The sequence below is a fragment of the Colletotrichum destructivum genome, chromosome 9, assembly GCF_034447905.1.
Source record: "Colletotrichum destructivum chromosome 9, complete sequence".
Classification (NCBI taxonomy): Eukaryota; Fungi; Ascomycota; class Sordariomycetes; order Glomerellales; family Glomerellaceae; genus Colletotrichum; species Colletotrichum destructivum.
In genome coordinates this window covers 354,323-379,992 of record NC_085904.1, presented here as the reverse complement: position 1 = coordinate 379,992, position 25,670 = coordinate 354,323, and the positions used below count along the sequence as shown (strand labels likewise).

At 55.4% G+C, this 25,670-nt stretch overlaps 6 protein-coding genes across 6 annotated transcripts; 4 read left to right on the top strand and 2 right to left on the bottom strand.

Annotated features, from left to right (window-relative positions):
- Positions 1 to 5,031: 5,031 nt before the first annotated feature.
- Positions 5,032 to 8,119, top strand: CDEST_13208 (uncharacterized protein). The gene has a single exon (XM_062929364.1). The coding sequence runs from the start codon at positions 6,292 to 6,294 to the stop codon at positions 8,017 to 8,019; it is 1,728 nt and encodes a 575-aa protein (XP_062785415.1). The 5' UTR covers positions 5,032 to 6,291; the 3' UTR covers positions 8,020 to 8,119.
- A 1-nt stretch (position 8,120) lies between these two features.
- CDEST_13207 (Putative short-chain dehydrogenase/reductase SDR, NAD(P)-binding domain superfamily) lies at positions 8,121 to 9,901 on the bottom strand. Its single transcript, XM_062929363.1, has 3 exons — positions 9,510 to 9,901; positions 8,793 to 9,395; positions 8,121 to 8,661 (listed from the first exon to the last, which is right to left on the bottom strand). The coding sequence occupies exons 1-2, from the start codon at positions 9,725 to 9,727 to the stop codon at positions 8,795 to 8,797; spliced, it is 819 nt and encodes a 272-aa protein (XP_062785414.1). The 5' UTR covers positions 9,728 to 9,901; the 3' UTR covers positions 8,121 to 8,661; positions 8,793 to 8,794.
- Positions 9,902 to 12,032: 2,131 nt separating this feature from the next.
- Positions 12,033 to 12,549, top strand: CDEST_13206 (uncharacterized protein; the record flags this gene model as incomplete). The annotated part of the gene is made up of 2 exons (XM_062929362.1): positions 12,033 to 12,207; positions 12,323 to 12,549. 2 exons carry the CDS (start codon positions 12,033 to 12,035, stop codon positions 12,547 to 12,549), a joined length of 402 nt encoding a protein of 133 aa, XP_062785413.1.
- Positions 12,550 to 14,511: 1,962 nt separating this feature from the next.
- Positions 14,512 to 14,874, top strand: CDEST_13205 (uncharacterized protein; the record flags this gene model as incomplete). Its single annotated transcript, XM_062929361.1, has 1 exon — positions 14,512 to 14,874. One exon carries the CDS (start codon positions 14,512 to 14,514, stop codon positions 14,872 to 14,874), a length of 363 nt encoding a protein of 120 aa, XP_062785412.1.
- A 486-nt stretch (positions 14,875 to 15,360) lies between these two features.
- Positions 15,361 to 18,221, top strand: CDEST_13204 (Putative multicopper oxidase, second cupredoxin domain, multicopper oxidase, copper-binding protein). Its single transcript, XM_062929360.1, has 3 exons — positions 15,361 to 16,293; positions 16,350 to 16,833; positions 16,886 to 18,221. The coding sequence occupies exons 1-3, from the start codon at positions 16,056 to 16,058 to the stop codon at positions 17,949 to 17,951; spliced, it is 1,788 nt and encodes a 595-aa protein (XP_062785411.1). The 5' UTR covers positions 15,361 to 16,055; the 3' UTR covers positions 17,952 to 18,221.
- A 3,176-nt stretch (positions 18,222 to 21,397) lies between these two features.
- Positions 21,398 to 25,468, bottom strand: CDEST_13203 (Putative importin-beta domain, armadillo-like helical, importin beta family). The gene is made up of 3 exons (XM_062929359.1): positions 25,190 to 25,468; positions 22,645 to 24,946; positions 21,398 to 22,434 (listed from the first exon to the last, which is right to left on the bottom strand). Exons 1-3 carry the CDS (start codon positions 25,233 to 25,235, stop codon positions 21,561 to 21,563), a joined length of 3,222 nt encoding a protein of 1,073 aa, XP_062785410.1. The 5' UTR covers positions 25,236 to 25,468; the 3' UTR covers positions 21,398 to 21,560.
- Positions 25,469 to 25,670: the final 202 nt, after the last annotated feature.

The following is a 25,670-nucleotide window of genomic DNA, read 5'->3' as shown; positions in this document are numbered from 1 at the left end:
CCTGCGTGTTCTTGAGCGAGTGACGACAATCCAACTTCAACGAGGCCTGCCATGGTCTGATGGAGATCCCGGTCGACGATGGGGGCATGGTGCCCCCCGATCGGGTGACATTGCCGTTGCCGTCAACCATGGCTCGAACCAGCGGCAACCTCTAGATCCCCGGAGTCTCATGGCTGGGTGCACGCTGAAGGGGAAGAGGGATACCTTGGCAGCGTTTGAATGACTGTCGATACTGTCGCTGATTGATGAGGTGCCGGCCTGCTGGGCAACTGGGGCATTAAGGTGAGGGGAAAAGTCCGTGGGCGGTCAGCGGATGTTGTATGGGAGCATCAGGAAGACGGCTCTACGTTAGTAAAGCCACAAATAGAACGACGCGAAGGGGGGGGGGGGGGGGGGGGGGGGGGGGGGTTGGATGGATGATACCACAGGTGCTGGGTTTGCTCGTCATGCGATGGCGAACATGTTCCATAACGTCAGTATTGTGAAGCAGCCAGAAACCGTAACGTACATGCATAGCAAGTGGCCCATCATAGCAAGTGGCCCACCTCTACCTACCCTCCAGCCATTTATATAAGTCAATCAAGCAGCATCGTACGAAATCAATTAAAACTACTCATCATCCTCTTCTTCAGAGGTCTCCCATACTACCTGACATGTTCGTACGTTATGTCCAGTCTTTCCGCAATTGCCACATCGCCGACCGCGCAATTCACCCCCCTCCGTACGAGCCCCCTCCTGACGTGTATTTTCGCCTCCAGCATCAACAACCCCCTTCTCTACCCGGATTGCCTCTGCTTCAGCTGCATTAAGGGACCCTCCAAGACGCAGTTGGGTTTTTTTAGCCCTCCGACGCTTGCTTAGTATCTCATTTGCCGTACGAAGCCCACGGCACTCAGCTTCAACAAGAGCTAGTTTGTGTGCTAACTTGCTAATACCTTTGGCCTGCAAGTCAACTACTTCGTACAAATGGGTTGGTGAGCTATATTGATGACTGGTAATCCTTTTCTTAAGTGATGCAGAGCTTCGTACGGCGTCATGTGCTGTAGTTGGTGTCTTTGGGTCCCAGGAGCCCTGGCTGCTTGGGCGTGAGTTGGATGGTGTTGGCGTCTTTGGCTTGAAATCCAGGCGGGAAATAACTACTTCTGGGTTGAAAGGGATAAGGCCAGCCTGTCTAAAGCCAGCTCGTACGTTTTCTTCACCCATTGAAGTGAAAAAGGCTGCCTTAAAGGCAGGAAAGAAGTCGTCCTTAGTAATGTGCGTAATCTGCATCCGCATCATTTTCTCAATTTCCTTGCCGTACGACGCCTTCAGCGGACTAAAACAGCCAACATCAAGAGGCTGGAGCTCGTGCGATGAATGGGGAGGCATGCAAAGAGCAATAATGCTGTGTTCCTTGCAGTAATCGTCAAACTTGGTAGACTTGTGGCTGTTGTGGCCATCAAGGATTAGGAGCCGCTTAACACCCTTCGTACGAGACTTTGTACACTTTTCAAAATGCTGTAGCCAATCTAGGCCAATCTCGTTTGTAGTCCATCCATTTTCGCTAGGGTGGACGCGCCATTGGGGTGGGAATTGGCCATTGGTATACCATGAGAGGAGGTGATATTTGCCCTTGACGATGACGTACGGAGGCAGCGCCCAGCCATCTGCACATACGCCCTGAATGACAGAAACCCATTCGCGATTGCCAGGCTGCTTCGTACGAGGCCTTCCACGGCGATCGGAGGTTGTAACAACCTTTGCGTGCGACAGCATTCCCATCAAGAAGCCCGTCTCATCAAAATTGTAGATATCGTCATTGTGGATTCCGTACTTCGCGATTGTGTTTCGTACGAGGGCAAACCAGGCCTGCACAATTGCAGGATCCTCAGCTAACGCCCTCTGATAGTCAATTCCACGTCGAAAACGCGTCTTTAGTTGTGGTTGGCGTCGTACGAAGTTCTCTGCCCATCGGGGTCCGACACGCGTCGCGTCGCGTTCGTCAAGGAGGCAATCAGCCATATCTCGTACGTCGTCAAGTCGCGGTGGAAATCCTCGATCGATTAGGTCAATAACTCGTTCAAGAATCACTGTTTCTTCTAGCTCAGTCATCTTCATTGATTTCGTACGAGTCTCGTGGTGTGGTAATTGTCCAGCGCGTCGGTGTCGAAGTGTTGTTCTTGGGACGTTGTAGATAGAGGCTGCTTTTCGTACAGATAGATTTGGGTCTTTTTTAATAGCTTTAATTGCAAGGATAATACGACTTTCGTTTGAAGAAGAACTCATTATCGTACGTAGAGGAATGTTGATGTAAAGTTGAAGTTTGAGGAGGAAGGAGGAAGTGGGCCACTTGCTATGATGGGCCACTTGCTATGCATGTACGTTAATGGAAGCATGTTCGATGTGCTCGTAGCAGCAGTGTCCAAGCAAGAACGAAAGCTACGTACAGGTATACCGTCGCAGGCTCGAGATAGGGGAGTGGCGATCTGGGCTTTAGCGAAAGTTTAGCCCCCGAAAACGGCCAGTACAGCAGGAACCGTGAGCAGCGGTTGCTGTGCATGCATGGGCAGGTACCTAGGTGTTCATTGATAGCGGTACACGGCAGTACTGCGATGGTGACGGTACTTCACAGCGTCACAGTGAGACTATTGTTGATGTAGCCAGGTGGTTACTGCGTCCTCGTATTCTGTCGGAATAGCGGGATTGCAGAGAGCAGTCGAAGAGCTCTGTGGCATGGCTAGTGTGTTTTGTCAGAGGCGGATGGGTGAGTCGGAGCTCCCTCGTGGACGACGAGAAAGAAAGCTTCCCGTCATACCAGGCGGGATGGAATGGCAGAGGCGTTTGTTGTCTTGGGCGCGTGTCTTGGACAAGGTATCCGTAAGGGCGCGGAAGTCTGAGCGAGTGCCGGGGGCTGAGGGCTGTGGAATGCGTCTGGGGCGCAGACGAGCCAAAGTGCAGCAGCTGGAGCTGGGCAAGCGCGGAGGATCAGGGTGGAAAGAGTGCAAGGGCAAGCGAGGGTTCATCGTACTGTCTCCATCCGTAACCGTAGTACAGAGTAGGTGCTATATTGTTGTGTTCGTATCATGGTGTTCTGAGTCGACTCGATGCATTGATGTTTGGAGTTGTGCATGCATGGGAAACTGGAAACTGGAACCAACGACAGGTGGAAGGGCGGCGGCAGTGAAGGGTTCCAGTGCTGTGCAGCGTGCAGCAGCAACTGCCACGGCCAGCGCTAGCCCAGAAATTCGCTCTCAGTGTAGGTGACAGACGAGCGGGGAGGAAAGTGGTTGGCGCGTCGAAGTGGTGGTGGTACCAGAGGGAAGAGGGGTACAAAGAAAGATACATTGTTGTTGCCACCGAGCAGGTGGGGGGGAGTCCTGTCCCCCAAACCTCGAGTCACGTCTTTCAGCCTGGAAAGGACTGGACGGCAATTGGCCAGAGAGGCCACAAGTCATCACACAAGCCAACCCTATTTGGGATGCAACAGCGCAGATTGAGGCAGGAGCTGCTGCTACTGCTGTTGCTGCTGCATGGGAGGTGCTGGCAAATGCAATGCATCGATGAGCAAGTTTGGCAGCAGCAGTAGGATGACAAGAGGAAGGAGCACCGAGCATCAGCCATTCTCCATTCGTAGGTACAGCTTTTGCTTCCTTCGTTCGTTGCTTCTCGAGGCATTTGAGTCGAGCATTGCCTTACCAATGAACGCATCGTAGTCTTCGCGCTTTGCATCGCAAGGCCGGGGCGCATGCAGGGCAGTTTGCTCTGCAGCAGTGGAAAACGAAGAAGTGGAAGGATTCCCTTTTCCTTTCTTTTCTTTCATCTTTGGACGGCGAGGGGCAAGGGTAGACCATCATTGCAGAGATTCAAAAGGCCCGCCCGAGAAAGAAAGAAACGGGATTGCGGCCGTCCGTCACCACCAGATCACCCATCCCTGGCCATACCTACCTGTACTGTATATCCCGTTTCCCGTGTAGGCTCATTCCTCGGCCGCAGTCGAAAAGCTGTCAACGCAGTCGGCGATGCCGCACTGCCGAATCGACATTGATTTTGATTTTGATTTTGACAATATTGATTTCTACGTGGGGGACTCTGTTAGAATTTTCAGCCCATGTTGTTGCTTTTTTTTCTCCCCTGCGAATCCATATAGGCTGGTCGGTGCACTCCTTGTCTTCTGGATTCTGTGTTGGTTGAGTGGACAAAGCAACATAGCGTCTTCTGTACGAATATTCGCAGTCGAATGTGGGTGGGTGGCTGCTTCCATTGCGGCCCCAAATGCAGATTATCCCCGTTTCTTCTAGCGTTGGGCACCCGTAGTGCATTGTTCATAAAAGGACAAAAAGTAATTAAACAGAATGAGGTGCAGGGGCAGGTACATCTGAATCTGGTCTTTGATGGTGTGTGGGAGAGTGGGGATGGAAGGGAAGCCCCCTGCCCTCCCAGAGCGTCTTTTCCTTCCCACTTCTCCCATTGGTGCGTGTTGTCGCCGGTTCGTCGCAGCTCTCCTTCATCATTGGCCAGGTCCTCGCCTCGAGTTGACAAAGCTGGATCCTGTCTGGCCTTGCCTTTGCTCCGCTTTCTTTGGGCTCCCCTGTGCGACCTGCTTCTTGGCCTTGCCTTGAGCCTGTCCGCACCTCCCCCTGCCTTACCCTTGTCAGTCGTGGTCGTAGACTGGTGGCCCTGGGCCCCTGTCCCTACGCTGTCCCCTCCTGGTCTCCTGTTTCCTGGCCTCTTGACTGACTGGATGGGACGGACTCAGTCTGAGTGTGTGTGGTGTGGTGTGGTGTGGTGTGGTGGGCAAGCGAAGAACCAGTAACTGAGCCGGCGTTAGCTGCAATTGCTGCCGCCGCGGCCACAGCACCCACCCCTTGGTTGGCTCGCTGGCACTTCCCTTCCGACCAGTCCACTCCATCCTTTTTTTCGTCCACACAATCCATCTCCATATCTGTCGTCCACTTGCCCCCATCTTCTCCTTCTACATTTGCTCTTTTCTCTCTCTTCAGCTCACCGCCCTTCTTTTTTTCCCTCCTTCAACTCTTTCTCCCCTCCCCTCCTCTTCCCCCCCGCCGCTCTGGTCTGCGATTTGTTCGTTATCGTCGTCGTCTTTTTTTTATAGAAAGGAAGCGAAGAGTAAAAAAAAAAAGGAAAGCACAGGAAAAACAAACTCGGCAAAAGCCCCAATCCTCTCGCATTCTCTCGACATCTGTCTCGCATCGTTTTTTCAACCACCACAAGAATTCTTTGCCGGTTCTGGAAGGCTTTTGCTCGCCAAACACTGCACATTTGCAACATCCATCACAACGTTCTCAACACCGTCTCCCGAAAGGAAACAAGAAAGAAAAAGAGGCAAAGAAAGGAAACAGGCCTAAATCCATTCGCCAGCAACCGCATTCTGCATCTACATCATCGCCAATCAACAACCACTGCCGACAACCACCAACACTACTCTTCCAACCCAATCCGAGAAAACATCTTTTAATCGACTGTACTTTACTTCGCCTTCGTCCCCGCCCCCATTTATTTTCTCCTTCGCAAATACAGCAGGAAACCCTCGTACCTCTCGTAATCTTCAGCGCGCTCCACCTTCGCCCAAAGCAACTGCCCCGGAAACTCTCCAACCAGCTCCGCAGCTGCCTAGCATTCTTGTTTTTTTGCTTCCTGGAAGGAGTCACAGTCATCCATCCGACTACGCTCTTTCCAACTCGGTAGCGACGATCTCGAGGCTTGCCCCGCGCCTACTTCGTCTCGTCCGGTCCAACAAAGAAATCTCGTCCTTTGTGGTTCCGACTTGCCTCGACCACAACCGCTTCCTGCCAAGTCCTCTCCGACAAATCGAGCGCCGTCTGCCTTCACCTTCCGCCGACATCTTCGTCGCCCATTCCTTCATCGTCGCAGTCATTTTATTTCCCTGTCGATTACGCGACCATCTAATCAACGCTCGCAACATCTCGATTCTACCCAAAATCCCACCGGTTTTTGGATCTGAACTTTTTGGCACCTCATTCCACTCGACTCTGCCGACACCCATTCGCTGCTATCCACGGACGAGCTCCGGATATTCACTTGGATCGGTCAAATTCATCATTGTCAACGAACGATTTTGACAACTCTCTCGAGTACCATAATATCCCCCCTTTCGACGCCTAGCCCTGCGCATTCTACCTCGACTATCCTTCTTGTAATTTGACCCGGTCGCCCCAGCTGTTTGCAAGGCCGCCATACATTCTTTCTCCCTTTGACGATCTCGAGAACCAGTTTGCTCCGGTTGTTCCGCTGTCTCAGCTCCGCGCTCGACACCTACCTTCTATCTGAGCAATGGACGCAGGCGGTCTCGCTCAAATGAACTCGAACAACTTTTCTTCGGCTAACGGCCTTGCCTTACCCGGCGGAGGTCTTGCCTCACGTCGCGGTGGCCCCGTGAAGCCACTTTCTCTCTCCAGCGCCACCCCGACCAGCAATGCTGCTGACAATGGAGCGCCAACTCCCCGAACCAGCCGTTCTCACCTGCTCGCAGGCCTAAGGACTGCTCCTAAATCTGCTACTGCGACCAACTTTTCCGGTGCCAACAGTGTCGCTTCGCCCACCACCCAGTCTTTTGCGAGAAACAACATGAACTCCAACATGTACGCTCAGGCACCGGGCAACCAGTACAACGGTCCCAAGACTGCGCTCCCCCGGTACGCGGGTCAGCAGCAGCAGCAGCAATACATTCAGCCCCAGCAACAGCAGCAGCAGCAGCAGCAGCAGACTCACCAGTCTGTCTCCACCAGCCAGCACTACAGTGCTGAACAGGTCCTTGCACCGCCCGAGATCCACTTTGATGAGCAAGAGCAGATGGATCCTAACCTGTATGCTCAGTTGGTGGCCACCAACATGTACCTTGCCCAGCAGCAACAGCGCCTGCAGCAGCAGCTTCTCAGCGTCCAGGCCGCCGCTCAGCAATTCCAGGGCCTGAACCTACAGGGAGCCCAGCAGCAGATCCAGCAGCAGCAATTGGCCATGTACCAACAGCAACAGCAGCTTCAAAGCATTCAGCAGTCCATGATGGGACAGATGGCCAACCAGCAGCAGCAGAACGTCTACACGTACTACGATCCTATCACTCGCCAACAGGGCTACTACGTCGACCAGGGCCAGAATGACCAGCAGGCTCAGATCGCTCAGCTATACGCTGCACTGGCTCAGCAGCAGCAGCAGCAGCAGCAGCAGCACACCCCCCGCGTTCAGGTCTCTCCCCCTCCCGAGAACCACGCTTCCCCATTCCGCACTTCAACTCCTCCCAGGCGCTACGAGTCGCCCTCCGAGGTGGCTCCGTTGCCTCCCCCATCGGCGAACGCATTCCGCCGTGGCCATAAGAAGGTCATGTCTTTGGCCCTGAACGGTAACAATCTGGCCAACCTCTCGCCTTCCCAAGAGCCTCCCAAGTCAGCTGGCCCTAAGACGGCTTCTTTCCCGCTCACCCCCCTCTCCGGAGGTTATGGACCCGGTCAGGGCCGTGCCGGCGAACACCCCGTTCGCCAGCCCCGGGGCCCACCATCTATCGAGGAGCTCAAGGCCAAACCCACCGCAAAGGAAGAGGGCAGCAAGAACTTTGCCACCCGTACTCGGCGTTCCGCTGTGCACAACCTTGTACGTGCTGGACGTGAGCGCAGAAAGGGCCCTGGCAGCTCCAACGGCAGCATGAGCCCTGTCTCCGAGAGTGCCGAGGAGGAGTCGAGCACCCCTATCACCGACAACGAGTCGGATTCTGGTCACAGCGGATCGGGCAGCCTGGCGGGTGACATCGACTGCTCCTTCCCCAGCTCAAGGACTTCCACCAACGGCAGCTGGGGTGCTATCGGTTCCGACCGCCCGGGCTCGCGTCAGAGGGCTCGCAAGAGCGTCGGCAGCGTGAGCAGCAACGAGAGCAGCGAGAACAGCTTCGCCAGCGTCTTCAAGAACTCGGCTCAGCGTGCCGGGATTGAAGTGACGGATGGACAGCGCAAGGCGCCCATGCTGGTCTTGACCAGCGCCGAGAAGCGAAAGAGCGGCATCATGGCGTAGACTTGTTGGTCTCTGGACGTTACGACGATTATGCGCACCTACGTCTTTCCTTTTCACGACCTGCACAAGGGACGGGTTGATCCCAAACTCCTTGGACCGCAGGATTGAACGATGGGTTGGACGGACAGGCGCGTTCTCACGAATCAAACGGTGTTTCTATTCAGGAGGTTTGGCGGCTTTTCATCATATTCCAGCACTCGAGGCTGGGTTGACTTAAAACAATTCATCTTCACTTCTTTTACATTCTTAACCTAGTCGTCGGGTTATCGACAGTCTCTCATTGATATTTCTCGCTTGCCTCTGGACAAGGAGCACCTTGGAGGCTCACGTTGTCTTGGTTCAGACGCATCGAGAGTAAGACATACCATTGGGAAAGAGGGGGCAAGGAAAGATTTGGCCAGGCTTGGTTTTCTCTCCTTTCTCAGCTGGACATGGAACTTTGGTTTCTACGCGACGGGTCTCGAGACGAATTCCTGAGATGGAAGGGAGACGGGCCTGGGTGAACAGAGACAGCCGCTTTTTCGTTTTCTCTTCACAGTCCTTGTGCAAGTCCTTTTAACAGATCGGGAAAAGAAACAACACAAACACGCAGTCGCCTCGTTGGACCTGGCTGGAAGGTCGGGTCGACGATTATGATGGCGGCTGCCAGGACGAGAAATGTAGTTAGCTTAGGGTTTTGGCACAATTCAGCAGATTGATAGCCAACATTTAGTCCACATATGATGACATGAATGCAGTGACTGTTTGGTGGATGGATCATATCCGTGACTCACAATTACGACTTGTTGCCGTTGTTGAACGACTCGGTCATCTTGTCGAACATCTTTTTCCTGTCCGTTTCAACATGGGCAAAGTTCTTGGCCGGCCCAACGATGACTTCATCTTCGTTCCCCTCCACCAACGCCGCCCAAGTTTCCTCGGTGAACTCGTCGAGTGGCATGCCGAAGTCAGCCTGGCCTGCGGCGACAAGATCGGGCTGCTGGGAATGCAGCTCGGTCCGGACGGCGGGCGGGACGACCTCGACGACGCGGATGTGAGCTGACGGCCCGTGGGCGGCAAGCTGGGCGCGGAGGGACCAGGCGAGGGAGTGAAGGGCGGACTTTGTGGCGCAGTAGTTCGGGCAGCGGGGGATGGGGACGAGGGCGAGGCCTGAAGAGACGAGAATTATGGAGCAGGTGCTGGTGGTGATGGACGATCGGAGGGACTGGAGATGAGGGAGGAAATGGGTGATCATATGCACCGGGGCAAGATAGTTCGTGGCGAGCTCCGAGGACACGGAGGACAGAGAGATGGAGGATGGGCTTGTGAAGTCCACACTGCGCTGGATTCCCGCATTGAGGATGATTGTATCGAGGGATGGGTATGTTGACGTGATCCTTGGTGGGTGTGAGTATTGGTAACAGCCAAAGGGAGTTCAAGAGGAGAAGAGGGAAAGATCACGAAGACGGTACCATGAAGAAGGTAGAACCATGATGGAAAGTTCAACTCACTTGTCGACCCATGCCGGCAGGGCCTCGAGGTCGGTGACGTCGAAGGGCTCGGCGGCGACCTTTTCGGGCCCGTGGGAGGAGACGAGAGCGTCGAGGCGGTCGGTCCGGCGGCCAACGGCGATGACGTAAGTGCCGTTGGCGACGAGGCGGTCGGCCAGGGCGAGGCCGATTCCCGACGTCGCGCCCGTGATGAGGGTCGTCTTGGATGGAAAGGGCATGTTCTACTTGCTTGTCCGGACCGTCTTTGCGTACGTCGTTACCGGGTAGAAGGATCGTGGCCCTTGGTATCGGTTTCAGTTGCGATAATGGAGCGACGTTGTCGGTGAAGATGTTTCGAACAGACGACTGGTGGTGAGGCGGGAGGAGCAGAGATGGGATGGCTTGAGTTGTGCGAACGGGCGGCGGTCGGAGGGTGGAAGTCGAGACGGTTTATATTTTGGGAAGCGGGGGTCTCGGCCGATATTTCGCGAGAGTTTAGGTACCGAAACGCTTTCCCCCCTCCTGAAGGATACGGCGGGATTGCCGGGGGCGGTTTGCGCGAAGTCCGGACGATGTCACATCGGGCGGGGTTAAGTGGAGTCGAAGCAGGCCGTGATTCGGAGGCCGGGACAAGCCGTCTTATGTGTCTTTGCTGAAGAAGAGGAAGAAGAAGGCCGGAATGGAACTTGGGCCGCCAACAACACAGTGGAGATTATCGCAAGAATCGGCCAAGGGTGCTTCAAGGTATTATCGGCCTCCCATCAACCTTGATCAGAAACATGCCTCGATGTATTGTAGGTACAATAGATGAGCAAATGGAAAATCTTGTACTCCATAGCAGGTATTCAGGGTCAACGTTGATCTTATATCAACTGATAACAAGTCAGATATGTATCTGTTCTACGTAGAAAACCGAGAAACTACCAGCAGTTATGAGTTTCAGGTCATGCTCTTCGCTGCTGGCGTCCTCTAGAATACATGTAAAGCCAACCCTTCCTTGGATTCAAGCTTCTTGAGGTAGAACCATAGATTCTGGATCTGTTCTACGGATTGCGAATGACACTAAATCTTTTGGGAGGTCAGCTCTGATGGTTGACGCTCATTCGCTCAAGTATAGAGTGTAGAGCGCAAAATGTCGACGTTGAATATGGCCCATGGCGACTGACTGTCATCCATGCTCGTCACACAGGGCAGCTAGCCCGCTACCTAGACGCCTTTCACGCGGTTGCGGAACTTGCATGATATGATGGGGGTTTTACTTACTTATGAAAACGTTTCACCGCGGCGGCAATTGATACAACTGAAGAAAAAGTATAGTCCCAACCCAGAGGCATCATCTCCTTATATCATTATGCGATGACGATATATCGATTCTGGGTTGCAGATTTCAATGCACATACAATCTCGTGTTTAACGGCCCAGATTTTGCGCAGTTAGACAAGACGTATCACATAAACCAGCCAAGTCAGGACTGAAAATGCGGGAAATGGGTGAGCATTCGATACTTCACCTCAAGCCTCACTGGCTGCATGGAACTGCCTGGTCAGTGGCGGTGGAGGCGCAGTATACAAGAGCTCGAGCTGGGGACCGTGTCGAGAGATTCAGTTATTTGGAAGCAGTTCTCGGTTCCGGTCGTGGCTACGGCTCCTCAAACATTTCCAAACCCGCAACTTCCACTTCTTGATTGTCACCGAAAGAGGAAAGTTCCGTTGTTCCAAGTCGGGAGTCTGGACTTCCTGGAACAAGCCACGCGCACACGTGCCCGCTCGTTGTGGACCCATCCAGATGGGCCGGTTCTGGGACGGGCAGGTGTGCAATCTCTCCATCATCTCAATGGGCCACGGAACTTTCCTTGTCCAAACGACTCATCTCCTTCAGTACGCCTTTGAAGACACTACCGCCTGATTCTTCTCGAAGAAACCACACCAGTCTCGAAATAAACGTCACTTAGATGGGGATTGAAGGCGCTGCTGCCCGCTCAAAATTCGCCTCTAAGCAAGCGTCCGTCGAAAATAGAAACAACTTGGAGCTCCTGACACTGTTGAGGCGCCCGGGTTCCAGAATTCGGAGTAGCCCCCCCTTGACGTCGGCGCCAAGGCTCGTGACTGTGGCTCATTCGGGGTACAGGATGACCTACAACGTCTCAGAAGACGAGCCCGCAGATGATGACGACTTCCTTGGACGTCGGATGGCTGCACGCCGTCAACTTGCCCGCGGCCCTCTTCGCTCCTCTGGGTTGTTTGCACATCGACCCTCTTAGACGATGATGCCAAGAGCGGCTGGGAATCGCCTCTTTGACAGCCGCTGTTGGATTTGGATTCGCCTTCCATTCCAACGTGACGTGGCAATTTCCGTGGCTGGCGCTGTGGCTGCGGTTCCTTGTGCAGTCTAGTGTTTCGCGGGGAAAGTCAATGCTCTTCAGCCCTGCTGCTGAATGATGCGGTGCAGCTCCTAGGCTGCAGCTGAGGTTGGCCTTTGCATATCACCAACCAGCCTTTGGAGCACGGCAGACGGGTCATTGGCCCCTTCGGATCGACAATCACCATGTCGCCGCAGACCACGCCACTTGCCTCGCTCGCTCTTCAGAAGGAGTCTATGGCCCTGCCCTCCGCTCGAGGCGTCCCTACCCAGCCTCACCTTGTGTGCGGCGGCGATGTCGAGAGTTCATCCTCACCCAAGATTAATCTCAAAGGCGACGACGGCCCGCACGGCTCATCGAGTCTGAGCTTTTCGTGACAGACATCGATGCGTGATGCACCAGCCATTTAGACGGCCAGGCAAGAGGCTACCAGTATCGGCATGGCCAGACCCAAGAATGGCTACGAGGTTGACAGACTGCACATTCTTCGCTTGTTGGGCGGTATGGAGGCCAATTTTGCCCACTACTCGGTGCTTGGCCCGATCTCTCCTAGCCGATGGCAAGCCGGTTCTTCGCCTTCGTCTCTTCGATTTCATACCCAAGTTGGGCATCCGGGAAGATGATGAGATGCCTGATTTGCGATATGCCGTCAACCTTACGGGAGCGTGGTATCATTTGACGAATGCGCCGGCTCCGGCTTGAAGCAGCACAAACCTATCGGGATCCGATCGGATGGACCATACAGTCAACTCCTTCATGGCTGGAAACTGGGGTTCTTCGGTGGCTTGGCCGTTTCGACGTGTCCGGAGGGCATTTCGCATCGACCGTTCAACCAAATCATTATGAGAAACGCCCAGCCTCTGTCCAAGCACCATGCGTCCCGACGGAGCGGTTGGCATCCTCTTTGGCAGTCGAGCCACTTTCGTGGCCACCAAACCTTCAGTCGCATCGGTCCTATCTACTCAAATGGAGAGGATGCTCACTAGCGACGGTTGCCGCTGCGGGTGGCGAGCAGCAAGTTCATCGTTCGTTCCTCGACGTTTTGGCCAGCACCCACTTACAAGCAAGCTAAATCTCGAACACCCTAACTATCGAATATCCGAGTTTTGTCGGTGCGCTTCGCCTTGGCAGCCCCCAGCCTGCAAGCTTCGGCGGCCAGGCGGCTGGGTGACTGCAATCGATTCTCCCATTCAGCTTTCATCCCAAAAGAAGCTCGACGAAAATCCCGTAGGCCAGTCACCAGGCCTTGCATCCAGACACCCTAAGCATCTTGGCCTCTGGCGGCAACAGAAATGACTCGTTTGGGAGGTTGCGGAGCACACTTGGCTCACGACATTGTCGTCACTTTGAGGGACCTCTATACTACCTAATAACGAACCATGACACGTTGACGATGTGGATCTCGATCAACGGCATGTACGCGAGGACGGAACTTAGGCCCGTAGACCTATCGCCACTCTTCTTTTGCAGGTCTAGGATGCAGTGCCCCTTCTTCTGGGAAAGCAACCTGCTTTGCGCGCCACATCCCGCAGTTCCGTGCGTGCAGATCTCTATGATCACTCTTGGGAGAGCGGTTGATGACAAAGCGGGCGGAACGGGTTCTTGGCTGGTTTCTGTGCTCGGGGTCATCGACCGGAGGTTTCGAATGCGGGTGTGGTTGGAATACCCAGCCGACTGGAAGTGTCTGCATCCCAACCAGGACATAGATATCCAACGGACGGTTCATCAGATGGGCAGGCCTTTGGTCAGCGGAGGCTTGGGGGACGTTTTCATAAGTCCACAGCATCATGAGAATCACACAGTCCTCTTCGAGGCCTCCTGGTCTAGATAGTGCCCTGGATACACACGCGACTGAGGTTGTGCCTGCTGAACCTTCTCCCGTGGGCAAACGGATACGATTATCTGGTTCAATACGAGAGTGAGAACGCGTCATCACAAAGGTAGCAACATGAGGTTGGGTATCTTTCGATCGGATGAACTCTGCCCGACAGTCTGGAAGAGTTCCAGACTGCCGGTGCGGCCAGATTTATGTGCGTCGCCGAGAGGCACATATCCGATAGAAGGGACCGTGGGATCGTGACAAAGCCGTCCGGAGTTTACCTCTCTTGCTGGCCACATTGTGTACAAGGCTCGCTGCGCGGTGTAACGGTGTAACAGGACTGCGTCATCTTTTTATCCCGCGCATGCCTCGAATAGGGTACGAATGAAGTTACAAACACTTGTCAGGGAGGAATGGGCACGTGGCGACGCGTTCCGTAACGAGGTCCTGTTTCCCGGCAGTCTGGAGAAGCGGCGGATGCTTCCCGTTCGTTGAAACATCGGGCCACACCTATCACAACCATAAGCGGAAGGTTGTGGCAGTGAGGAGACTTGCGATTAAGACCGGAATGTCTCGAATGAGGGTTTCTTTTTTTCTTCTTTTTTCTTTTTAGTGGCACAGAGGCGACTCTTGGAACGCTTCTTCTCGAGGTCGCCACCCCTATTGATGGCCCTCAGGTTTCAGCCCTTGCTAATTTGCACGGTATAAGCGGACAAGCCTGACTTACGGTGATTAATCTAGCGAATCGTCTTGTGGCTGTGAACGGCTCTTTGGTGCCCTCCGGCTGAGTTGTTGAGCATTGGACCAGTGGAGCAGTGGCGGAACGACGCACATCTGGCAGCATCATGGAGCTCACACGGGCTATTGCATGTCCACCAGGATGGAAGCTTCCGAAGGTGCTGGCGTTCTTTCGAAGAGCGGCCGCCGTAAATAGAGAAGGCGGAACGCCGATGCAAGTTGTGCATTGCGCATTGTGCATGGACGTTGGAAAGGCTGGCAAGCCGCGGGTCTGGTGCTGGGGTTCCTGGGGGTATTCGAGGCCTTCGAGGTTCAGGAGGAACGTTATGGCATGGCGCATTGGGCTTCTCGGCATGAACTATTCTGATGGGCGAGGCGTCGACGGTGCCTGGGAGTCTGCTTACCAGCCTTGCCTTGTCGAGGAAGATGCGAGGCGGTCCGCGCGCCCGATCAATTTCAACGACAGCTAGTCCAGGTCAAGCCACTTGTCTGACCATTGAGGCTGTTAAGATTGCAACCGGCATAGTGGCCGGACGAGCTGCATTGGCGCTGCGCCAACATCGAAAAGGATACTCGCACATACTGAGAGTCGCATTGGGGCTCTCTCCTCACTCGTCCGCTCATGAGGGTACAACCCCCTGCTTGGCATCCGATGCTTTTTGCTCGTCTTTGTACTCGGCAGACCTACTGGGCCTTTGGTTCCGTGGGACGTTACGGCCAGCCGTGATCAAGAACGGCAGATCTCGTGGTGATCGCCGACCAGGATCCTGTGTTGTGGTCAGGGGCGAAGTCTTTTTGGCCTGCGACCGCGTCTAATAGTCTCTGGCGTTGCTTTTCCTCGTCTTTTGTTATTCTCTGATGTGCTGACATCATCTACTTCAGCTGTCTGATTCTCTCTTTCTCCCTCTCTCTCTCTTTCTGTTCTCCCCCCCACTCACCCACTCTCACTCTCTCAGACATACAATCTTTCAGTTCTTCTCTCACTCCTAATTTCTCCACTCTCAATGTCTAGCTCGACGCGCCGCGGCCAAAGGCAAAGACACGGACCCTCGGCCAGCTAGTCCAACATTAGCTCCGCAGAGCCAAAGAGATTGGGGGAGCAGAGACAGGAGCGACTAGAAACAAACCCGCGCCGCATCATGACGGCGACGATGGATTACAACGTGGCTAAGATGAAGATGGAGTGCGTCCATGGCTTTGACCCAGACTACACACCTCCCGCAACAAGAGCGACAAATGACTCGACCTGATTGGGTCTGAGATCTAGTCTGTGAGCCTTGAGATTGCACCCTGGATCTGCGAGTAGTCTCTCTCCCCTCTCTTTCTGCACTGCATTGCTCCGCGCTGCACTACCTACTGCACCTGGCCACACACTGGACCTCCTCGTCCTTCTCGGACACCTCCCAATGCGAAAGGACCGCGCCACGGCGGACGGCAGATCACCCTTGCCTGGCCACTGGTGCCGCCCCCCGGCCGCGGACTAAGCAGAGGCGGGTGGCTCTGTCTCTTCCATATATATCATGATCGTCCTCCGCCTGTCCAAGGGCCTTTTTTTGGAAGAGAAGACACCAGCTCACTTATCCTCCCTGGATCTCAGTATCAGATCCTATCCATTCACTCATTCCGTCTCTTTCGTCTAGCAGTCGTCAACATGTCAGTATTACGTTACCTTCTTCCGACCCTGGCCTTGGCGCTGGGAGCCATCGCCGAGTCTCGCAACATCCAGTTGGACCTTACTTGGGAGACGGCCTCCCCCGATGGCTTCGCCAGAAAGATGATTCTGGTCAACGGCCAGTTCCCCGGACCAAGAATCGAGCTCACCGAGGGCGACGATGTCACCGTCAAGGTCACCAACAACATCCCATATCCCGCGACCGTCCACTACCACGGTAAGTTCGATGTCGACCTGGTTCACGTGGCAGCTCATGACTGACCCTCGATATAGGTATTGAGATGCTCAACACCCCCTGGTCCGATGGTGTCCCCGGCCTCACCCAGCGACCCATCCAGCCCGGCGGCAGCTTTGAGTACAAGTGGAAGGCCACCCAATACGGTGCCTACTGGTACCATGCACACTACGAGGGCCTCATCGAGGATGGTCTCTATGGCGCCATCACCATCCACCCTGCCGCCTCTCACCAGAAGCCCTTCAGCCTGATCTCCAGCGACGGCGCCGCCGTCCACGCAATGGAACAGGCCGAGAAGAAGGTTGTTCCTCTTATTTTGTCCGACCACCGCCACATGATCTCCGAGGAGGTTCACGATCTTTCTGCGGCGGCCAACATCCAATTCTCATGCTACGACTCTTTTCTGTTCAACGGAAAGGGCAGCGTCCAGTGCCGTACCCCCGAGCAAATTGACGCGCTCTTGACCCAGGAGCGAAAGGATGTCTTGGCCAACGTTGCCGGTGCCAGGATGACCGACAAGGCGTAAGTGATTCGTGGTTCAGGGCTTTGTGTACGTCCGACTAACACACTCCAGCTGCATTCCCGCTGCCATCGTCGCTCGCGGCCAGGGAGACCTGAGCAAGGTTCCTCCCGGTGTCTTTGATGGTTGCCAACCCAGCGATGGCGGCCAGGAGACCTTTAAGGTTGAGAAGAGCAACTGCGACACTGAGAAGTGGGTTGCCTTTGACATCGTCGGTGCCTACCACCTGCACACTGCCATGTTCTCCATCGACAACCACTCCATGTGGGTCTACGCCATGGACGGTGCCTATGTCCTTCCCCAAGAGGTCGAGGCCCTGCCCGTCACCAATGGTGACCGCTACTCCGTTCTCGTCAAGTACAAGCAGCAGGGTGACTTCACCATCCGGTCCGCCTCCCTCATCGCCACGCAGATGATCAGCGGTACCGCTCTCCTCCAGTGGCGCGAGAAGGGCCAGGCTGAGCCCCAGATTGTTGCTTCTACCCCCTGGGTCCGTGACAACGGCCAGCCCGTCTCCCGCGACGTCCGCGTCTTCCGCCAGGCCCTCGCCAAGCCCTACCCTCCCATCACCATCCCCCGCAACGGTGACGCTCTGCACAAGTTCGTGATGCACGCCTCGGGCGGCTCTTACTACTGGGCGCTGAACGACACCGTTCTCCTGCCTGCGGACTACGAGAACGACACCCCTGTCCTCTTCGGCGTCCAGGCCGCAGAGAATGACCCCACCATCCTCTCGACCAAGAACGCCACCTGGGTCGACATGGTCTTCCAGGTTGGCAACTCGCCGCAGCCTCCTCACCCCATCCACAAGCACGGCAACAAGATGTTCCTGCTCGGCTCCGGCTCCGGCGAGTTCACTTGGAACTCGGTCGAGGAGGCCGTCGCCGCCAACAGCACCGGCTGGAACCTGGTCGACCCCCCTCGCCGCGACGGCTTTGCGACCCCCAACGCTATCAACAACCCCACGTGGATGGTCGTGCGGTACCTTGTCGACAACCCGGGCCCTTGGTTGCTCCACTGCCACATCCAGAGCCATATCATGGGTGGCATGTCCGTCATCATCCAGGACGGCATCGACGCCTGGCCCGTCACGCCGAAGGAGTATGTCAACTACGCTTAAAAGAAGTGATGTCCAAGAGGGATCACATTGCCCAAAGCACATGCACAAAAGAACAGAACCCTTAATCGGTGTGTCGAATTATGGGAATCCTAAACTAGAGATGGATGGTTACGGCTCGGCGCGAGGGGCGCGGCAGCGGCGGCGGCATTTGCGTGCGATTTGTTAATTCACGACCAATCTGGTTTGCCAATCTCCTTTTTCCCTTTTCTTTTTTTCTTTCTATTTGGTCATGCGCGGGGCATATCTTGGGACAAACCCTCTTATCCTTTCTCACTGTTACATATTAAGACATCATGCAGTAATCATCGAATTGATAATGAACCTTAAGACCGCTTTTCTCTCTCTCTAGTGTGTTGCCTTTCAGTTTCTTAACCCCGGTGATGATCAGAGGGTGGCTCAGTACATCTGAGGGTCTTGGGTTTGGGGCGACGCGTCCCAAGTCATGTGGAGATATGTCGTTGTCGACGAGACTCTTCTCACGGGGCTGCGTGACGCCACAGGGTGTCACCTTCAACCTCGACCCAGTTGCTTCTCAACAAAGTCCGGCGACCGCCGCACAGAATTAAATGCCTTGCCTCACCGTCATACCTGCCTCGTAACACAAAGATGTCGTGAGACCTGCGGCCGTGGGCACATCTCTTTCTCAGCATCGCCTCATCGCTCACTCTGAACACCCGCCAAGGGGTGGTGGGGCGAGAGAGGAGAGGTGCCTGCCCGGCCGGGTACGATGCTGGATATCAGGCACGACACTTATACGGTGGTTTTACCTTTATACCGAGGTGTTTCTTCATATTGTGTATATATTTGTGCGACCCTGAGAAGGGGGATCGCCCTCGCTTCGTGTCTCAGTGACTGAGGTCGCACGGCATCGAGGAGCCTGCGAAGGCGATCAAGCTGTGTGTTGGTGGCGGTCGGAGGAAAAGTCGTAGTCGTACGTGCGTGTGCATGCATACGCATGCCAGTATGCGCGATGTCAACAACCGTCTGTATGTATGTGTCCCCTTCAATCTCATCTCGCATGCAAATACATCAATAAAAAAAATAAAAAAATAAAGATCCTATCTTTGCCTCCTTGCCGCATCTTTCTTCTTCTTTTTCTCTTCTTCTTCTTCTTTTCCCTGAGCTTGTCCCATCTTCGAGAGAGTCTGTTAGCAAGCCGAGGCGGCTAGTGCCGATCTGTGATGTCTCTCGCTTTGCCAGATTCCAATCGGACCCAGCCGGGAACCTGAGCGTTGACGGAAGCTCTTTTCGCCCGTCGGCCTGGTCTGGCTGGCACCTACCGCCACAAGAGTGTGCGGTTCACTTTTTGGGGGGGGGGAGAGGAAAGACTACAGAGTCAAGGGAGGGAGAGACGGAACAGGAGAGAGAAGACGGGAGAGAAAAGAAAGCGCCGGGGGTGGCTGTCTCGGACGAATAGGGGCGCCCAAAACCGAGCGAGACCTAGGTGCATATGCAAATCTGCAAGCCACTCTAGGTCATTGTTGGAAAAGCAACACCTTGACAGCAGATCTGCTCCTTCCCCTCCCCTGAGAGCTCAGGGGCGGCCACGGCACAGGCGCGCACTGTAAAACGCAAGCTGAACCTCGCCTCGAATCAGATAGCCATTGGCCACCGGGGGGGGGGGCGTTCGTTTTTGGGCCCCAGTATGGTGGTAAGTGGGTGGCTTCTTAGATCACCCGGTATTGATTTTGATACCAATGCAGGGAGGGGGAAATGGCGTTGCGGGAAGCAATCAGTAGACCGGCTATCCGTTTCTTGGTCCGTTGGTTGTTGATTTGGAGGCGTGCATGCGTTAGCGTGACGCATGCCTTATTTGAGTAATTTTGATTGAGGTGCGCGCGATGTCAAGTGTGACTGTTTTGGTCGTCTCTCTGGTGCGAGTTGCAGGGGGGGGGGGGGGGGGGATCTCGGGAAAGATTACAGGGGAGAGTTAAAGGAAGGGCTCGCAGGCAGTCGGTAAATGAAACGAGGCTTCGAGTCGGATTGAGTGTTGTTGGCCGGCAGCGGGCTCGCCTTTTCCGTGTGGAGAACGAAAAAGCAGCGATGCCAGCTCCCGAGGCCCGGGGCGACTTTGCGTTGCCGTGTCAACTGGCGACACATCAACAAAAGCCCCGAGGCTTCGGGCTCCTTTCTACGCATCACAAGGTGCTCCGGAACAATGCGTACCGTGTTGGGACCCTCCTGATGTGATTTTTCGAGGAGGCAGACACGTTGCTGATTTATCCAGCTTCGGTGACGCAGCCCAGTTTCACGAACCATCGGCCCGAGAAGTGGAGACTCTTCCGCCGGAAGGAGGCCGACCGGCTTGCCGGATCTCGGAGAGGAATGAATGTGTCTCAGCGCGGCATGCCCGACTTCAAAGCCCGAATCGGAGCCTGGTGGAACTCCGGATATTTATCTATATAAATGAGAAAAGGATAATACAACATGGGACACATGAAGGGCGGTCCCGTCTGCGGCCAACCTTGAAGGCCCGTTGTCGTCTTCCAACGATGGGGCAGGCTCAACAATGAACTGCACTGCAGAAAACCTTGTCTTCGAACGAACCACGTGTCTAGAAGGAATTTCGTTTGCCAGACTTTGTCGACTGTACGTACAACTTTCGCGACCACGGCGATTGGTTACTTTCCCAAAGGCAAGGGGGAAGATATTACTTGCATGGAGACTGGTCCTACAGCGAGGCATTGCAGTGTTCATCGCAAGGTCTTCCTGTCGGTGTTCCCATCCGCAGAAGGCCAGCCAGTCTCACACGACATCCCGTGACGAATACCGTCGTCGTTCTATGCTTTCGACGTTCTCACTCTGGTTGCATCTCGCATCATGATGGCGATGTTGAACAAACGCGTCGCCATCATCGGCGCAGGTAAACCCTGCAGAGTTCGGACCGAAAAAAAAAGATAACGTATGGAATGCTGACGCTCTGCCATTTTGTTAGGCCCCAGCAGTATTGTAGCGACAAAGGAATGCCGAAGGTGTTCCGTCATGCCTGCAGCGAAATGCCGGCCGAGCTCCGGCCGGATCACGGCTTCAACAACCAAAACATCACCGTCCGGAGCGACTTCACGGAGAAGCTGAAAAACGGGAATCTCCACCTTCCGCCGGTCGACGATCGCGTCCTTCACCAACCGAAAGCTAACTCCGCAGGGTGGTCATGAGTGGAAGCCCGTTGAGGGCGCTGAGGGTCCCGTCTGCTGTCTTCTTTGGGATGCCGGCCCCTGCGTAGTGGAGGCTTTTTTTTGGCTATAAGAGCAAGCCGCAGCTGGCTTAGGAGACGCTTCTCATGGCCGCCGCGGGTCCGGGCGAGCTGAATGAGGGAGAGATAGAGCTCATTGAAAGCCAGGTGGGTTTGTTGGATGAACCCAGGTCATCATCTCAGCCAACTGGGATGTATTGTCACAATTATGCATATTGCGCGTGGGACAAAAAGTAGAACATAAAGAAGTTGATAGAGCATTGGGAATCATCCAGGAGGTCTACCGTGGTAGTCTATGAACCTATCTACAGACTAAGAAATGGGGTCTCGTCCACTCATCACTCATTAAGAGCCCCTTGGGGCAACACAAACTTTTCTCCTTCCGCCGCTTGCTCCTTGTGAAAAATCTTCCGCACTTAGTGAAGCAGCGAAGCGAGCTTCTGGACCAGCTGGCGGGTCTCGGGCTCGAGCTGCTCCTCGGGGGGGCTGAGAACGGCCTGCAGGATAGGCAGGATCTTGGGGGTGAGGTTGACGACGGTGGGGTTCTGCTGTTCGTACAGCTTGGCGATGGCCTGGTAGATGGGCGCGTTCTCCTCGTAGTCCTCCTGAAGGGGCAGGACGTCGACGACGGCGGGGAGGACACGCTCGACGAACTCGGGGTTAGGGTTGCGGAGGATCATGCGCGAGATGCAACCAGAGACGTTGTCGACCATGCGGGACTCCTTGATCTGCAGCAGGGGCTCAAGCTTCTCCAGAACGGCGGGGTACTGGGAGATGGTCTGGTTGGTAGACTGGGAGTTGAAGATGAGCTGGCCGGTAGCGTAGGCAGCGTTGGACTTGGCGAGGGAATCGGGGTCCGTCAGGCGGTGGAGGAGCACAGGCAGGAGAGAGTCGGTGAAGGGGGTGACGGCCTCGCCCATGTACTTGACAGCCTCGGCGATGACGCCCACAGCGGTGGAGCGCTCGAGGGACTCCTGAGAGCTGGCGAACTTGAGGATGGGCTTCTCAAAGATCTTCCACATCTCGGCGAAGTCGCCGCCGAGAGCGGTGGCGAGGCCAAGGATGACGTCCAGGGCGGTGTCGATGACGAGCCAGTCGAACTCGGAAGAGCCCTCGGCCTCCTGCTCCTCCTCCTCGTCGCCGAGGTCCTGCTGGCAGGGGTGGGAGCGGGTGATGAGGGTGCCGAGGATGGTGATGCTCTCCTTGAGCAGGTCGTCGTGGACGAGGATAGAGGGGCCGCAGGTCTTGAGGGTGGCCGCCATGTTGCGGTTGATCTCGGTGATGACGGTCCTGAGATGATTCGTTAGCACGAGTGTCCCAAACGAAACGATGGCCATGAATGAACGTGGAGTTGCCCAATGGGTCAGATATGATCAAACGTGTTCTCAGCAACCGCACACATTGTGTGCGTCTGAGTGAGCTGGGTATAACGCGAGTTACTCATCCTTTAAGGGCGGGGAATAGGGGGGAATTGAAAACCAGGAAGTATTTGGAACGTACCGTTCAGTGTCCTCTTGCCAGACACCCTTGGTGGCATCAACAACCATCTGGCCAAGGTTGACAATGACCTCGTCAGGCTGCTGCTTGGGGGGGAAGCCAGCCTGCCACTTGGTGCCGGTCGACTCCTCGAAGAGCTGCCAGACACGGCTGTAAGAGCGCCAGAGGGTGGAGATGGCGGCCTTACGGGCGCCATCGTAGGGGTGCTCAGCGAGGGGGGCGACCTTGCCCATAGCGTCGCCAAGGTACTGTCTGATGGCATCAGGGCCACAAGAGTGGGTGATGACGTCGCCGAGAACCTCGAGAGCGATCTCCTGCTCAAGAGCAACGGCGGTAACGCCGGCGAAGTCGTCGAGGTCCTCCCAGTCGGCGTCCTCATCCATACCCTCCTCGTCGTCATCTTCGGCGGCGGCCTTGAAGTTGAGCTTCTTGCCGCCAGAGAGCAGCAGACCCTCAGGGATATCCTCCTCCGTGAGGCCGGGGATGGAGACAGACTCCTCTTCAAGCTCAAGGCAGTCAAAGAGACCCTTGAAGACACCGGGGAGGAAGTGAGCAAACTCGTTTCCGTAGACCTTGGACAGGGAAGCCCAAAGGATGAAGCTGGTCTCCTTGAGGCGGGCGTTGTCGAGGCTGAGAGCCTCCTCGCTGGCCTTCATGAGATCCATGACGTAGGGCTGGAACTCCTGGGCGCCAACGGCATCGGCGATGCGGCCCATGGAGTCGCAGACGGACGAGCGAAGGGCGAGCGCCTCCTCGCTGTCCTTGATGGTGACGTACTGGCCAAGAGCGCCCATAACATCGTTGAAGTAGGGCTTGAACTGCTCGCCACCAAGAGCGGAGGCGATGGCGCCAATGGCACCGGCAGCGGCGGCCTTCACGGCGAAGTCCTCGTGGCCGAGGAGCTTGCCCATGGGGACGATCAGCTTGGGGCCGAACTCGTTGATCAGGTCGTCCTCGAGTCCCTCACCGATGAGGGAGTCGAGGGCACCACAGGCAGCACGGATGATTCTGACACTCTGCTTGTCGGCGGAGCCGGCGACGGCCTCGAGGTTGGTGAGGAGGGCGCTGATGAGTTCGCGGTGCTTGGGAGAGAGCTCGTCGGCCATCTCGTCGGCGAGATGGATGAGACCGACAAGGGCAGCGTGACGGACGGAGCCATCCTGGTCGTTCAAGAGCTGAAGAACAACGGGCAGCAGGGGCTGGAGCTGGGTGGCGATGAAGTCAGGAGCACCCTCGGCGGCAGTGCCGAGAGAGAGAATGGCAGACTTGCGGTGACCGGGATTGGGGTTCTGAGCGAACTGAGTGAACTGCTCGAGCAGAGGCACAATGACCTGGCGAGGGGGCAGGTCGCTGGCCAGCTGGTCAATGAGAGACAGAGCAGTTCTCGCAGGGGAGTTGTCATCATCCTCGTCGTCGGTGTCGATCTCGGTGACGACTTGCATGCTCTTGGACATGAGCAGAGCACCCATGTCCTTCATGGCCTGGAGCTTCATGCGGCGGTAGCGGGCGCACTGGCTGAGGAAAGCCAGGGCCTGCGAACGGGCATCCTCTTCGACGTCGGTGTTGACGGCGAGGTCGATCATGAAGTGAACGAGGTCCTTGAGGTGGGCGGCGAGGAAGGCAGAGTCGTAGCCCAAGAAGGACTGGAAGACCTCAAAGACGTCTCTGTAGTGGTCGTCGTTACCCTCGGAGATGGCGTTCTTGAGGATCTCAACCATGGGCTGGATGAGCTGCTGGATGAGCTTCACGCTCTCGGTGTCCTCCTCCGGGTCGACGATCATCAGCAGAGCGCCGACGGACTTGACGGAAGTCAGGCGGACCTCGGCGCTGGCAGGGTCAACGATGGTCTTCTGGACGAGGCCAAGAAGCTGAGTGGTCTGCTCGGCGAAGTGGGTGGGGTCGTTGTCGAGGAGAGCGTAAAGGATGTAGGAGCCAACCTCGCGGTGGGCGACGTTGTCGGAGGTGTTCAGAGACAGGAGGTTACGAACGAAGTCCTGACCCTCGCCATCCTCAAGGTCGAGGCCGATGGCGCAGGCCAAAAGGCGCGACTTGGAGCGGCGCGAGGAAGCAGACTGGTCGTTCAGAATGCTGTCCAGGATGTGTTGCTTGGCCAGCTGTCGCTTGTCGGCGGGGAGCTTCGACCAGTGTCTGGGGGTCAGGCGCAGAGCCTGCACGGAGGACAGCTGACGGATGGCGGCGTCATCGTGGGAGACGGTGATCTCGATCAGCAGGAGAAGGGACTCGGGCTTGGAGTAGTAGTTCTTCTGCAACTCGGCCGTGACGGCCTTGACCTTCTCGGTGTCGGCTGAAGAGGAGAGAGCAGGTTAGCAAGAAGGAACTCTTGAGGTTTTTCCGGGGGAAGATGAGGAAGAGAAAAAAAAAGGCAACATATAAATAGGCGAGAGCCACAAAGCGAAAAAGAAGCGAGGGCGAGAGGAAATGAGGGAGGCTGGCTTTCGGCCGGGTTTGCTGCCGGGGTGGCACAGGGCGACGGAGATGTCCCAGAGAAGGGAGGGGGACGAGGAAGGGTAGAGGAAGAGAAACTCACGAATCTGGCTCGCTTGGAGCAGCTGGACCAAGTTTCCTTTATCCATCTTGTATTTTTCTTGTTGGGTATCTCGTCGTCCTCCTGCGCTCAAGAAAAAAGAAGAAGAAGAGAACACAAGAGGGGAAGAACGGGAGCGAGGTGAGAGAAGAAGGGGAAAAGAAGACTCGGCGCTACGGATTTTTAATCCAGAGGGGGAGGGGGGGGAGCCCAGGACAGGGTGCCAGCCAGTCCAGTTGTTCTTGTTGATGCCCGAACCACCTATGACAGACAATCCGTAGCTTCAAGAGGGGGGAAATAAAATAAAAATAATTTGTATCATACAATTAAACCAACCAAAAAAAAAAAAGGCACCAGACACAAAATTTTAGGGGACCAGCCGTGAAAATTTCGAGATGAGCCCCGCCACTGCAGATAAGATAACGAATTGAAGCGCTCTAGAAGCAAAGAAAAATTCCTGCAAGGCGGGGTTTTGTTCAGGCAC